Here is a 13423-nt window from a genome sequence, read left to right as displayed (position 1 = left end):
TAACACCACCCGTGGTTTGAGTTCCGTGCGGAATTTATACTCCGAGCTGGGGTGTGGGCCCGGCCCCGGGAACTCTACCGTCCGCTTCGGAGGCCCGACTCTCCGCTGCGTTGGCCGAGACGCCTCCTTCCAGCTGGCGCCTCAGTACTCCGAAGCGAGTGCCCACGGCGGCCCCGCAGGGGGGTAGATCCAGACTCACACCCCTCAGGTGCCGCCTGCTTCCTCTTCAGCACGTTGGTTGGGCAGCGAGGACCCCTGCTCCCGGAAGGCAGGAAGATTCCTTCATCATTCAGTCGTATTTATTGAGCTTACTGTGTGCAGAACGCCGTGCTGAGCCCTTGGGAGAGTACAGTATAACCACGGACACGTTCCCTGCCCACAACGAGCTCACAGTCTAGAGGGGGACGAAGATCATCTTCGTTTCTAATCCTAACTGGAAAGAGAGGTATGAACCGTAGCCAACTTAAGGGAGCGTTTGGAAGGTCAGAAGTGACCTGCCCTGGACCCTGCTTTGATCATGGGCTCTTTCCACTTTGATTTGATTTAGAGAAGCAGCGTGGTTCCGTGGAAGGAGCACGGGTTCGGGAGTCAGAGGTCATGGGTTCAAATCCCGACTCGATCGCTTGTCAACTGTGTGACTTCGGGCGAGTCGCTTCACTTCTCTGTGCCTCAGTGACCTCATCTGGAGAATGGGGATTAAGACCGTGAGCCCCATGTGGGACAGCCTGATCACCTCGTATCCTCTCCAGCGCTTAGGACAGTGCTCTGCACGTAGTAAGCGCTTCACAAATGCCATCATCATCATGGTGGCGGAAGCCTTCGTGTGCAAAGCCCAGGCTGTGGGGGTCCACGTGGGAGATTCGGTGACACGGCGGGTCGGGTGCAAACCAGCTCTGCCGCCCCCAGGTCCTGGCGGCCCCACCCCACGCTTCCTTTACCCCACTCTACTCTCCCCGCCCCCGTCCCTGCCTCACGCTCCCCTCCACGACCCCAGCCTTGCCCCACACTCCCCTCCTCCCCATAGGTTCCCTCCCCGACCTCCATCCTCACCCCCACTTTCATTCAATCATAATAATTTTTTGTTAAGCGCTTACTATGTGCAAAGCACTGTTCTAAGCACTGGAGTAGACACAGGGTAATCAGGTTGTCTTGGAGCCGGGATTCAAACCCGTGACCCAGGACTCCGAAACGCGTGCTCTTTCCACTGAGCCACGCTGCTTCTCACGTTTATTGAACGCTTACTGTGTGCAGAGCACTGTACTAAGAACTTGGGAGAGGACAATACGACGGTAAACAGACACATTCCCTGCCCACGGCGAGTTTACAGTCTAGAGGGGAGACAGACACGAATAGAAATAAAGAAATGACAGATATGGACATAAGTGCTGCGGGGATGGGAGGGGGGATGAATAAAGGGAGCAAGTCAGGACTCCCCGACCTCCAGCCCTGCCCCACGTGTCCCTCCACGACCCCCACCACAGCCTCGCGGCCCCTCCCCGCACTCCCTAAACCCCGCCCGTATCCCCATCGTACCTTCCACCTCCATCTCAGCCCCACCTCCCACCCCATCACGCCCTCCAGACTCACACCCCAATCTACACACCCGCATGGGCTTTGGAGTCAGAGGTAATGAGTTCGACTCCCGGCTCTGCCACTTGTCAGCTGTGTGACTGTGGGCAAGTCACTTAACTTCTCTGTGCCTCAGTTACCTCATCTGTAACATGGGGATTAAGACTGTGAGCCCCATGTGGGACAACCTGATTCCCCTGTGTCTACCCCAGCGCTTAGAACAGTGCTCTGCACATAATAAGCGCTTAACAAATACCAATATTATTATTATTATTAATTCCTGGCCCCCAGGCCAACCCCTCAGCCCTGCCTCACACCCCGCCTAATAAGCCCTCAATAAATAGGATTGACTGATTGATCATACCCCCCCATCACACATCCCACGCCCATCACCCCCCCCCAGCCCCGCCCCACCCCCCGCCACAGACATTCGTCACGCAAGCCGTGCCCTAGATTCACCAGGTCGGTGCTCGATGTAAAGCAAACTGGCTTTGATTTTACATAAAGCAGATGGCAACGAGCCCAATGTGAAAACGGCAGGAAACAAGCAACAAGAAATTGCATCAAAGCGTCCATTCAGATGAGCCTCTTCAAAAATCCTCTCTCCAGCGGGAAAGGAAGACGCCTGTCAGAAGCTCAGCGTGGAGTTTGGAAATCCTCGCGAGTGGGAATATTTCCCACCGACCACACACAGATGGATCTCACCCTGCCGTGACTTGACTGCGTTTGTGCTCGGAGGAGGCGCGACCACAGCTAACAGAGGAGGGAGCGAGGCCTAGGGGAAAGAGTCTCGAGGTCTGGGAATTGGAGGATCCAGGTTTTAGCTCCAGTTCTGGCCTGCTCTGCGACCTTGGGCAGGTCACTGAATCGCTCTGGGCCTCAGTTTCCCCATCTATAAAATTGGGAAGAGAACAACCTCCCTGTCCTTGATCTAGAATTTGATCTAGTGCTTACCAAAGTATTTAAACATGACATCTCGAGATAGCGTCGTTATTAATTTTTATTGATAATAATAATAGTGGAGATAATGGCATTAAGCATATACTTTGTTCCAAGCACCGTGCCCAGTGCTGTGGTGATATTAGATCGACACAGTGCTAATCAGAAGCTCCTTGGCGTGGTGGGAGCTTGACCTCTAACTCGGTGCCCCTCCACACAGGGCGACGTGCTGCTTCGCACAATGTTGTCCCCGTGCCTTTACCCCTGGGCCACTGGGGTCTGAGCAGCTCCCTCCCCCCCCCCCGGCCCTCGCTGGATCCCCGTGGACGAGGAGTGCAAGGAAACCCCTCCCAGCCCCACAGCACTTATGTACATATGTGTAATTTTATTTATATTAGTGTCCGTCATCCCCTCTAGACTGTAAGCTCACTGTGGGCAGGGAACGTATCTACCAACTCTACTGTACTCTCCCAAGCACTTAGTACAGTGCTCTGCACATAGTAGCACTCAGTGCATATGACGGATTGACCGACAGGAAGTGCGCAAGCATTTCTTCGAGACCGTTGAGATCACCGGTTGAGTCGCGCCTCAGCACCGTCGTCGTCCGGCCGAAGGATGACTCTGTGTATGGACGTGTCTGTGTGTGCATGCATGCGTGCTTGTGGACACGTTTACTCCCACATCCCTTGCGTGTATTTCTGTTACCTTGAGGAACAGCGTGGCATCGTGGATAGAGTATGGGCCTGGGAGTCAGAAGGTCATGGGTTCTAGTCCTGGCTCCGCAACTTGTCTGCTGTGTGACTTTGGGCAGGTCATTTCACTTCTCTTTGCCTCAATTCCCTCATCTAGGAAATGGGGATTGAGACTCTGAGCCTCGCATGGGACTGTGTCTAACTCGATTTGCTTGTATCCACCCCAGCGCTTAGTACAGTATCTGGCACATAGTAAGCTCTCAAAAAATGCTATTATTATTATTATGATTTGCTCCTTTCCCTTCTGTGTCAAGGTCCCAGTGTGTTTTTGGTCATGAAGAACGCCCGTAGTTTGCCTTCTCCCTTTGGGTGTCTCTCCCAACCCCTCGCCCGGGTCGAGTGCCTCGGGTGCTGCCCTTCCTGATGGGCTGCGGGCTTCCAGCGGCGTCCGGGGCAGGGGTGGACCGGCGGGATGCTCACGGGAGATGAGCGAGGGGTCGTGTTCGACGGCCACGCCGAGGTGGGAGGCAGCAGAGAAGGCAGGAAGCCGGGGGGCGGGGATGGTGGTGGCGAGTGGCAGAGGCCACGGGTTGCCTTCGCCCGGAACCCTATAGATAGGGCTCCGATCAATCAATCAATCAACCAATCTGTTGAGTGCAGCCTAAAGAGATAGAAGAATTCTCTTCTGGGAGTTGGGAGAGGAGCAAGGTGGTATCGACTGAGCCCGGCCCGTTGCCAGATGCCCCACCCCACCCAGCCCCTGTTGGTTGCAGACTTTAAATCTCGCTCCCTGGAGGGAGAGGCGAGAGCGACTCAGATTGTAGTTGGTTTTGCCCCGCTGGGGAAGGCCGGGCCGGGTAACCGTGCGGGGACCCGGAGAGGAGGGAGAGGGGAGCGGGGCGCGCGTGCCCTGCGGTGAAGGCTTTGGCTCCTGCCGAAATGGCGGGTCCCCCTCCGGCAGACGCCCAGACAGCAGGCATGGCTTCCCTCCCCGATAGTGGCAGCTGAACTTGGGTATCCAGGAGAGGCTGACGTAGGTGCTTATTTTTAGGCCTTTAATTAAAACGCAATCATCGGTGATCGGCGAGCCCAAACGACTCTGGTATTTCATGCGTCGGAGCCCGGCCCGCCCCCTCAAGCGAGAATTCTTTTTTTTTTTTTTTCAGAGGGCACTTGCTGATAATTACTCATTTGCAAACTGTTATAAATTATCCATTTATAAGTCGTCGTTTCCCTTAAGGAGTTATAAAATAATCGAGCGGGACCAGACAAGCTTTCGGTTTGTTTGCCGGTTGAACCGATGGATGTTCCCGGAGGGGATCCCACCAACCCCCCTCTCCCCCCACTGAACGAAGATATTCGACGCTCAGTACCTTCTAATGAAAAATGTGTAATCTTTCGGAGTCGCCGTCGGTAAATACCGATGACGAGCTGCCAGTGTCCTCAGACAAAGTCATTTCATTACGCTCTTAGTCCATCAATGGTATTTACTGAGTGTCTTCTGTGTGCACAGCCCCCCCCCCGCTAAGTACCTGGAAAAGTATAATGCAATAGAGTTGGTAGACGGGATCTCTCCCCACAAGGGGTTTACAGCGTATAGGGGGAAGCATGTTAAATTAGATTATGGATAGGAATCTATCGTTCCTGCACTCTCTAAGCCCTCTTCTTGACTGTAAACTCACTGTGGGCAGGGAGTGTGTGTACCAACTCTGTTGTATTATACTCTCCCAAGAGCTTAGTACAGTGCTCTGCCCACAGTAGGTGCTCAATAAATACCATTGATTGATCGATGAAGCCTTTCTCTAGACTGAAAGCTCATCGTGGGCAGGGAATGTTTCTGCTAATTCTCTTGTACGCTCATTGTGGGCAGGGAATATGTTTCTTGTTGTATTGTGCTCTCCCAAGTGCTTAGTACAGCATTCTGCATACAGTAAGCGCTCAGTAAATACAATTGAGTGAATATACTCTCCCAAGCGCTCAGAATAGTGCTCTGTACATAGTAAACGCTCAATAAATATCCTTGATTGAAGGCTTTGCCACTTTCATTAGAAAGAACATTGCCAAAGTGGTGCTTTAACTCAGGACCTATTTTTTCAAAAGATCCCGTTTAGAAATGTGTTGATCAAAGAGGGGCAATTTTGGTGAGATTACTGGATGGACTAATTGCCTGAAGGGATGGCGGGTGATTTTAGAATCAGGTTCCCTGTGCCCGTCCATTAGCCCCGAGTCGCGCCGCCCCGGGGCGGGGGCGGTGGAGGTGGGGCCTCTGGACCCTGCAGGGAAGTTGGGGGGAACATCTGGGCCTGGGCCAGCAAGGTGGGAGTGGAGGTAGGAAGGTGGAGCGGCCGGAGAAGCCCAGATGGCCGGGGTTGGGAGAGTTGACCGTGCCGGGCGCCCGGAGCTGGCAGACAAGCCGTTGATGATGTCCTTGGGGATCGCCGTGGTCTCCGACCACTCCGAGAAGCAGCGTGACTCAGTGGATAGAGCACGGGCCTGGGAGTCAGAAGGACCTCGGTTCTAATTCCGCCTCCGCCACGTGTCTGCTCAGTAACCTTGGGCAAGTCACTTCACTTCTCTGGCCCTCGATTACCTCATCTGTAAAATGGGGATTAAGAGCGTCAGTCCCAGGCGGGACAAGGCCCGCGTCCAACCCGATTAACTTGTATCTACCCCAGCGCTTAGAACAGTGCTTGACACAAAGTGAGAGCTTAACAGATACCGTAATAATTATTATTAGGAGTCAGGGGTGTCTCTTCTGGGGATCTTCTCTGGGCTGCAGGCAGCCCCACCATGTCCCCTCCCACCAGTGGGCCCCGAGGGAGGGAGTGCCAGGCGCCTCATTTCGATCGGGACACCCTCGTTCGCACCCCCAAAGCTAGGTCTGGCCCTGCCACTCGCCTGCTGTGTAACCTTGGGCAGATCACTCAACCTCTCAGTTTCCTCACATATAAAATGGAGATGGAACACCTGTATTCTCCCTCCCACTTAGACCGTCAGCCCCGTGTGGGCCGGGGACTGTGTCCGACCTGATCGTGTCTATCCGAGCACTGAGCACGTGGTAGGCACTTAGCAAATATCATCATTATTATTCTTTCCAGGCTGAGCTGGTGCTGGACGGGATTCCCGCCGCCGCCCACGCCCGACTCTTCAGCTGGGACTTTCCCCGGGCCGCCGCCGCCGCTCTGCCCCAGTTCTGCCCGGAGCCGCGCGGCTCCCAGGAACCCGGCACTTTTTTCTCCAGAGACAGACTGTGAGCGTTGTTTGGAGCAAGGACTGTGTAGCTGCTCAGAAGCCTTTCTGTTCTGTAAAAAGGCTTCCTTCCTCATAAAATGCATAAAGCCCAAGATTCATTCATTCAGTCGTATTTCCTGGTGCATACTGTGTGCGAAGCACTGTATTAAGTACTAGGGAGAGGACAATAGAACAGTAAACAGACATATTCCCTGCCCTCGGTGAACTTACAGTCCAGAGGGAGAGACGGACATTAATAAAAGTAAATCAGTAACATGTTCATAAGCGCCGCGGGTCTTGGGGGGCGGGATAAATAAAGGGTGACGCAGAACTGAGTGGGAGAAGAGGAAAAGAGGGCTAAATCAGGGAAGGCCTGTTGGAGGAGATGTGGACCTCTTGGAGAAGATGTCAAACAGCAGGCAAGCAGCAGGATTTGAAACCAGGTCTCCTGACTCCTGGTCCCGTGCTTTCTCCACCTACCTGCCTCTGCGGCCCTTCCCCTTCCAGAGTTTGCCCTCTACCCCAGTCTTCACAAAATGGGGTGTGGCATTAACATTCTCTCGTGATGACCGAGGCCCCCCAAGTCAGTTTTCCCTGAAATATCACCTGGGCCAAGTGTGTTCTGAGTTTGGAGTAATTTGCTGTTGGAGATGAGGTCTGAGTCTCCCTGTGCCCCCGGTCGGGGGGCAGGCCACCCTGACCCTAGCCCCCTGACGGTCTCACCCGGCCCTGAAGGGACCACGGGAGGCCTGGGCCCACGCCTGCCATCTTGTCTGAGATGACACCTCTGATTTGCCACACACCCTCGCCCATGTCACCTCTTCGTCTCTTCCCCGAGTCCGCTTGCATCTTGCGCAGTCTTGCCCTTTCCCAGCGTGGCCACCTGCTAGCTCTCGGAGAGTGTCCACACAGTCCCCCTCTGAGCTTGGTGTGAGCCAACCCTGTTCTGCTAATGCTGGACCCGCTGCCCGCCAGACCTGCCCATCATCTCTGCTCTTCCAGACTTGGTGTTCTGGCCCGGTCTCTTGTCAGGGTCCGCCGTCTCTCCCCCACACCACTGAAAACCGTCTCGCCCCTTAGTTTGGAGATCTCGAAATTCACCCAAATTTAGGTGATCGTATTTCTGTCTTCCCCGGGAGGGGGAAAATATATTTGTCCTCCTGTATAGGTCCCTGCTCATTTTTTGTCCACCCCTGCTGTAATTCAACGAAGCCCTCAGCATTGGGGAAGCTGAGTCACCACAATTAATCACAGAGCCGAACCCCTTTTCTCCAAACAAGACCAAACATTCCTCTTGAACTGAGTTTTCAATTTTCCCTAGTGCCCTTTGTGTTGTTAGCGCTGGTGAATGGCTGAATTACCAGAGACCCTTAAGGCCTGCACGGGGACATCTGGTGATGACAAGGTGATTTTCTACACCTCAAAACCCCTGATTCTCTCCTCGTTTCTCTTTTGGACTCCCTGGCTCCCAATAGGCCTTCTTCAGGTACCAGGCTGCCTGCCCCGTCTTTTTTTTTTTTTTTTTAAAAAAAAGAAAGATATTGGTTAAGCACCAACTTTATGCTGAGCACTATTCTAAGCACTGAGGTAGATAAAAGGTAATTAGGGTAGGCACTGTCTTTGTCCCACATGAGGCTCACAGTCTTAATCTCCATTTTACAGATGAGATGACCTAAGCATAGAGAAGTGAAGTGACTTGCCTAAGGTCACACAGCAGACAAGTGGCGGAGCTGGGACTCGAACCAAGGTCCTCCCAGGGCAGGGCTCTGCTGGGCAGGCGTTAGGGACTGGGGGAAGGTGAAGCCCAGTTTTCCCAGTCCCCGATGTTATGCCCGGTGCGTGTGCGGCCCGACTTACCTCCAGAACATTGATCGGTAACTGGTAATTAACAGTTACCAATTACCAGAACTGATAATTAGTTATCGATACTCCTGCCCTGTGGAGGCTAGCTAAATTCAGCTCTGCAGACCCCCCCAGCCGGGCGTGTAGACCGCTTCGACTCCAGAACCCCACGCAGTTAAACTCTCCTTTCCCGAAAACGTGGGATCGCTGACTCCCTCGTGAGAGCGAGGGATGGGAAACGACGATCGGCGTGTTTCTTCAGCAGCTCCCTCGCACCGCCCCTCCGCCCCCACGGCAATCTTACGTCGTTATTTGTAGGGTCGAGCAAAGGACTTTATTGTCATTGAATCATAGTATTTCCGTGAAAATAGATGATATTTTCAGTGAGATCCATACTTACCTCGGCATTTGTGAGGCAGTAATAGGTCATTATTTTTAGGCGTCCTCTCATTTCATTGACATTCCCTTGTAATTACGGTGGAGGGGCATAGTAATGAATCAGCACCAACCCTTGGATACAGTCCTCACCGGATAGGATGGAAAGCATTTTGCAGAAAGCAGAACAGCTGCTCCTAGTGGGATTTGGGGTACGGGCCCGGGCCCCGTGGTTAAGAGGGGCCGAGGGGAACTGGTTTCCCCAGGCAAAGAAGGGCATATCGGACCCGGTTTCCACAGGCCAGGGAGGGTGTATTAGAACCGGCCGCCGTGGACCTGAAAAGGTGCTCTAGAACCAGTCGCCGCGGACCCAGAGCAGCATACTAGAACTGGTTTCCACGGGCCCAGAAGGGTGAGCTGCCGCCATCCTGGAAGGGCATACTAGAACCGGCTTCTGTGGGCCCGGAAGGGCATTCTAGATTTGGTGTCTGCGGCCCAGAGAGCACACTAGAGTCAGTTTCCAGGTGCCTGGAAGGGTGCACTAGAACTGGTCACTGTGGACCTGGAAGGTCGTACTAGAACCGGCCACCGCAGGCACGGAAGGACCTCCTAGAACCGGAGATAGCGTCGAGAACGGCAGACGGGACGATGGCGTGGAGACGGGGCCGGAGGTGGAGTGGTGGAGTGGTTTCCCCAGGGTGGGGCCGCAAATAGAAGCCCTTTCCAATGAGCCTGAATGTTACTGCCCTCCGAGGATGGCCGATTGGGTAAGCCAACATCCACCAGTGCTCAAGTTAAGTCAGCGACAACCGTGGGAAGATTTTCTGTTTTTGTCTGTAGGCGCGCCACACACCCGTGTATTCGGTGTTCTCATTGCGCGGGGCCCTGCTACGGAAAAGGTCGCAGCCGCGGAGTTCAAAGGGTTGAGAATCTCCGGAAGGTCCCCGTCAGTTCCCGGGATCCTCTTTCCTTGGATTCTCTTCTCGGTGGAAGCGAGGCCGGCCTCGGGACAACCTTATTCCTTCCTCAATATTCGTCTGGGTGGAAGGCCTCCTCTCGCTTGGGCCGGCCAGCGGTGACAGAGTGTGACCGATGGCAGTTCTCTGCGAAGCGCTGCGATTTGAGCGGGAGCGATGGGATCTTTGGCCTGCCACTGTGGGGTACAGCCCCGCCCCCCGGGAGCTGGTATCTTGCTGGAGGAAAGTGGAACCTCGCTGGCGACGTTGGAATCCAGACGGGCAGCCTTCGCCGCCCCCCTGGTTGTAGCCTGTCAGACTGTCTGCCCCAGCATTCGGGTAGTCAGTCAATCGTATTTACTACGTGCTTACTCTGTGTGGAGCACTGTACTGAGCACCTGGGAGAGTACTATATAACAATATTACCGACACGTTCCCTGCCCACAGTGAGCTTGCAGTCCAGAGGAGGAGACAAACATTAATATAAATAAATAAATTACGGAAATGTAGTGCTGCGGGGCTGGGAGGTGGGGATGAATAAAGAGAGCAAGTCAGGGCAACGCCGAAGGAAGTGGAAGAAAAAGAAAAGAGGGCTTGTTCCGGGAAGGCCTCTTGGAGGAGATGTGCCTTCAATAAGGCTTTGAAGCGGGGGAGAATATTTGTCTGTCGGATATGAAGGGGGGAGGACGTCCCAGGCCAGAGGCAGAGCGCGGGCGAGAGTTTGGCGGTGAGATAGTTGTGATCGAGGTACAGGGAGAAGGTTAACATTAGAGGAGCCAAGTGTGAGCTGGATTGTAGTAGGAGAGCGGTGAGGTAGGAGGGGGCAAGGGGATTGAGGGCTTTAAAGCCAAGGTAGCAGAGCAGACCCAGCTGTAGTGACCGGGGAGGCGAGGTGAACGATTCCAGGGGCCCTGGGAGTCTGGCCTGCCCTCCTCCTGCATGCAGGGAATGCAGCGGGACCAGTGCGGGGAGCCGGACGCTCCAGCTCAGCCCCTGGGTGGCCCCGACCTGCTCCTGGTCCGCCCGCCCTCGGCCTGCTCCCGTCCCGGCCCTGCCCCAGCCTGTCCGACCTGTTCCATCCCCGTCCCCCGGCAGCCCGTCCCGGTCTACCCTGACCTGTCCGGTGACCTTGACCAAATGACTTAACCTTTCTAGACCTCCGTTTTCTCATTTAAAAAGTAGGGGTGTTAATGATATTGGTATTTAAGTGCTTGCTCTGTGCCAAACACTGTGATCAGTGCTGGAGTAGGTATAGTATACGCAGTCCCGGGCTGGGGCTGTGTCTGACTGATTGATCGGACTCACAGCCTCAATAGGAGGGAGAACAGGTATGGGATCCCCATTTTGTACAGGTGAAGAAACCACGGCCCCGGAGAAGTTAAGTGACTTGCCTAAGGCAACTGGCCGAGCAGGGTTTAGAACCCAGGTCCTCTGATTTCCAGGGACGGGGGATGATAAGACCTGCCTTTCATCCTCTCGGGAGCGGTGCAGAGATAAAACGAGCTCATTGATGTGAAAGCGCTTTGGCAGAATAGTACCTCTACACAAAGTTCTAGCTGAAAAGAACGATCTGACTCCCAACCTTGAGTAGAGAACGGAATTAGATTTTTCAGAAAGAGCAAGGTTGTTGGCCACAGTTCCACCTGCCTGAGGACTGAAACAGCCTCACTTGCCCCACGTTTTACAAGACGACCTCCCTCTTTTGTCGCTACGGCTAGCCTTCCCCCAGGAACTCCTTCCCTTTGGCCAGCACGGCGGCTTTTCGGAAAAATCAAGCCTTGGGGCCTGTCTGTCTGGCGTTGGGAGGTGGTGGGGGTGCCTGGTCGCTAGGGAGGGCTGGTCCAGAGATAAATGGGGGTCGGGGAGGGCAGGTCCAGGGAGAGTTGGGGGGCCGCTAAGGGCAGGCGGAAGCGGAGTTGGGGTTGGGAAAGGCAGTTGCGGGAACGGCTGGTGCCTGAGAGAGAGTTTGGGGCGGGGAGGCTGGTCCAGGGAAAGCTGGGGGGGAGAACAAGAGGGCACATGAGAGTGCAGCCAGCAGAGCCCAAGTTCTGCCCGACTTGGGACCCAGCTGGGATTTCCCCCTTCCCAATATATGTCTGCAGCTTCTTGAGGCCAGGGATCGTGTCTGCTAACTCTGTTATATTCTCCCCAGAGTGTGAAATAGGGATTCGCACACAGAAGACTGTAAGCTCCTTGAGGGCAGGGATCATGTCTAGTAACTGCTGAGCTCTCCGAGCTGCTTGAGGACAGGGATCTTGGCTACTAACTCTGTTGTACTCTGCCTAGTGTTTAGTCCAGTGCTGTGAACGCAGTAGAACGTAAGCTCCTTGAGAGCAGGGATCGTGTCTGCTAAATTCTTCGGTATTCTACGCATGGCTTATTACAGTGCTCCGCGGCACTAGGCACTCAGTACGTGCCACCGACTGAGTGACTCCGGCCCTCCGGTCCCGACTGCCGGTCCTTACAGGGAATGGGCAGCGTGGGTGTTGATCAGTCAAAACCCCGACACACGAGCAGGAATTCCAGTATTCCGACGGCATCCCTACAGAGTGAATGTGGTAGCAAAAATGCAGTTTTCAACTTGGAAGGCAAATATGTGGGGGGTTTTTTTGGATAAAGGAGACCCGCTCTTCCTGGGGGAAATAGAATCTCAGTCATTTCAAAGTACGATCCCAGGAAATGTTAGCGTGAGGCCGCCCGTCCACAAGAATGTCCGTTTTTCTGGAAACCCGGGCCACTCCAGCGAGAGAGCGCTCAGGACCTGGGCCTTCCAGGGGACTAGTGTTTGTGTCTGGTGCTGGCCGTTGAGTTCCAAGCTCTCTCAGGATCCTTACCCCTTCCCTGATGAAAGGGGAAGTTAGAAGGGTTTTGTTTTCATGGGTCCCTCCCAGCGAGAGGCACGGGCGCGTGAACTTTTCTCTGCCGCTTTGGAGTCGATCCCCGCCGGGTTCGGCGAACCCTACACCCCCCGCCGCCAAAAAGGTCTAGAGGTGGGCCGGAGGGGAGGTGCCCCCTGAGCAAGGACCCCCGCCCTGAACCACCATCCTCAGGCCAGCACGATCACACCTTCCCCCCACCTCCCACCCCCTCCGACCGCCCCCCCCCCCGGCCACCGGGTTCAGACTCTGCTTCCTTCGCCCAGGATGTGGAACATGCCACCCTCGCGTTCCAGGACCGGCTGACGGGGAGAGAGCAGCAACATGGGAAACACGACCACAAAGTTCCGCAAAGCCCTCATCAACGGAGACGAGAACCTGGCCTGTCAGATCTACGAGAGCAACCCGCAGCTCAAGGAGTCCCTGGACCCCAACACGTCCTACGGGGAGCCCTACCAGCACAACACCCCGCTGCACTACGCCGCCCGCCATGGCATGAACCGCATCCTGGGGTGAGTGCCGCCTCTCTCCCCTCCCCACGCTAGTCCTCCCCATTGCTGGTGGGATGGAAAGTTTGGAGAGAGGGAGCTGGGGAGCAGTGGGGAGGGGAGAGCAGATAGGTCCGGTGGGGATGGCCGCTGGATGTGGGGATGGGAAGCCAGTGGTCAGGAGTGCCCGCTGGATGTGGAGGGGGCCCGGGAATCCAGGGTGGGCTCCCCGAGGGGGTCCGATCGAGGTTCTCTAGCGGCGCCATCCATCCGTCTTGGAAGGATTCGTTTTAATAACTTTATAGCCTACCGAAGAGCTGACTCTACAGACTCCATTTGGAAAGAAATTAGAGAGGAATTTCCTCCGGAATGTCAAAAATGCCAAATTCCTCGGGCCTGTTGGAGAAATGGAGGAAATGCCAGTGAGAGATCACCCAGCTCTAGGGTTCGACGGA

At 54.9% G+C, this 13423-nt stretch overlaps 1 protein-coding gene across 3 annotated transcripts in view; it reads left to right on the top strand.

The window, feature by feature from the left end:
• The window catches only part of ANKIB1 (ankyrin repeat and IBR domain containing 1), an 89239-nt gene that overhangs the window by 15863 nt on the left and 59953 nt on the right, over positions 1–13423 (top strand). For all 3 annotated transcript variants that reach the window (XM_029070591.2, XM_029070589.2, XM_029070590.2), the window contains exon 2: positions 12747–12992. In XM_029070591.2, the coding sequence (XP_028926424.1) occupies positions 12805–12992 (188 nt within the window). In that variant the 5' untranslated portion in view covers positions 12747–12804. The remainder of the gene's footprint in view (positions 1–12746; positions 12993–13423) is intronic.

This window comes from Ornithorhynchus anatinus, chromosome 8 (genome assembly GCF_004115215.2).
Source record: "Ornithorhynchus anatinus isolate Pmale09 chromosome 8, mOrnAna1.pri.v4, whole genome shotgun sequence".
Taxonomy (NCBI): Eukaryota; Metazoa; Chordata; class Mammalia; order Monotremata; family Ornithorhynchidae; genus Ornithorhynchus; species Ornithorhynchus anatinus.
Note: the sequence above shows the minus strand (reverse complement) of the source record. Positions and strands in the feature narration are given on the sequence as shown.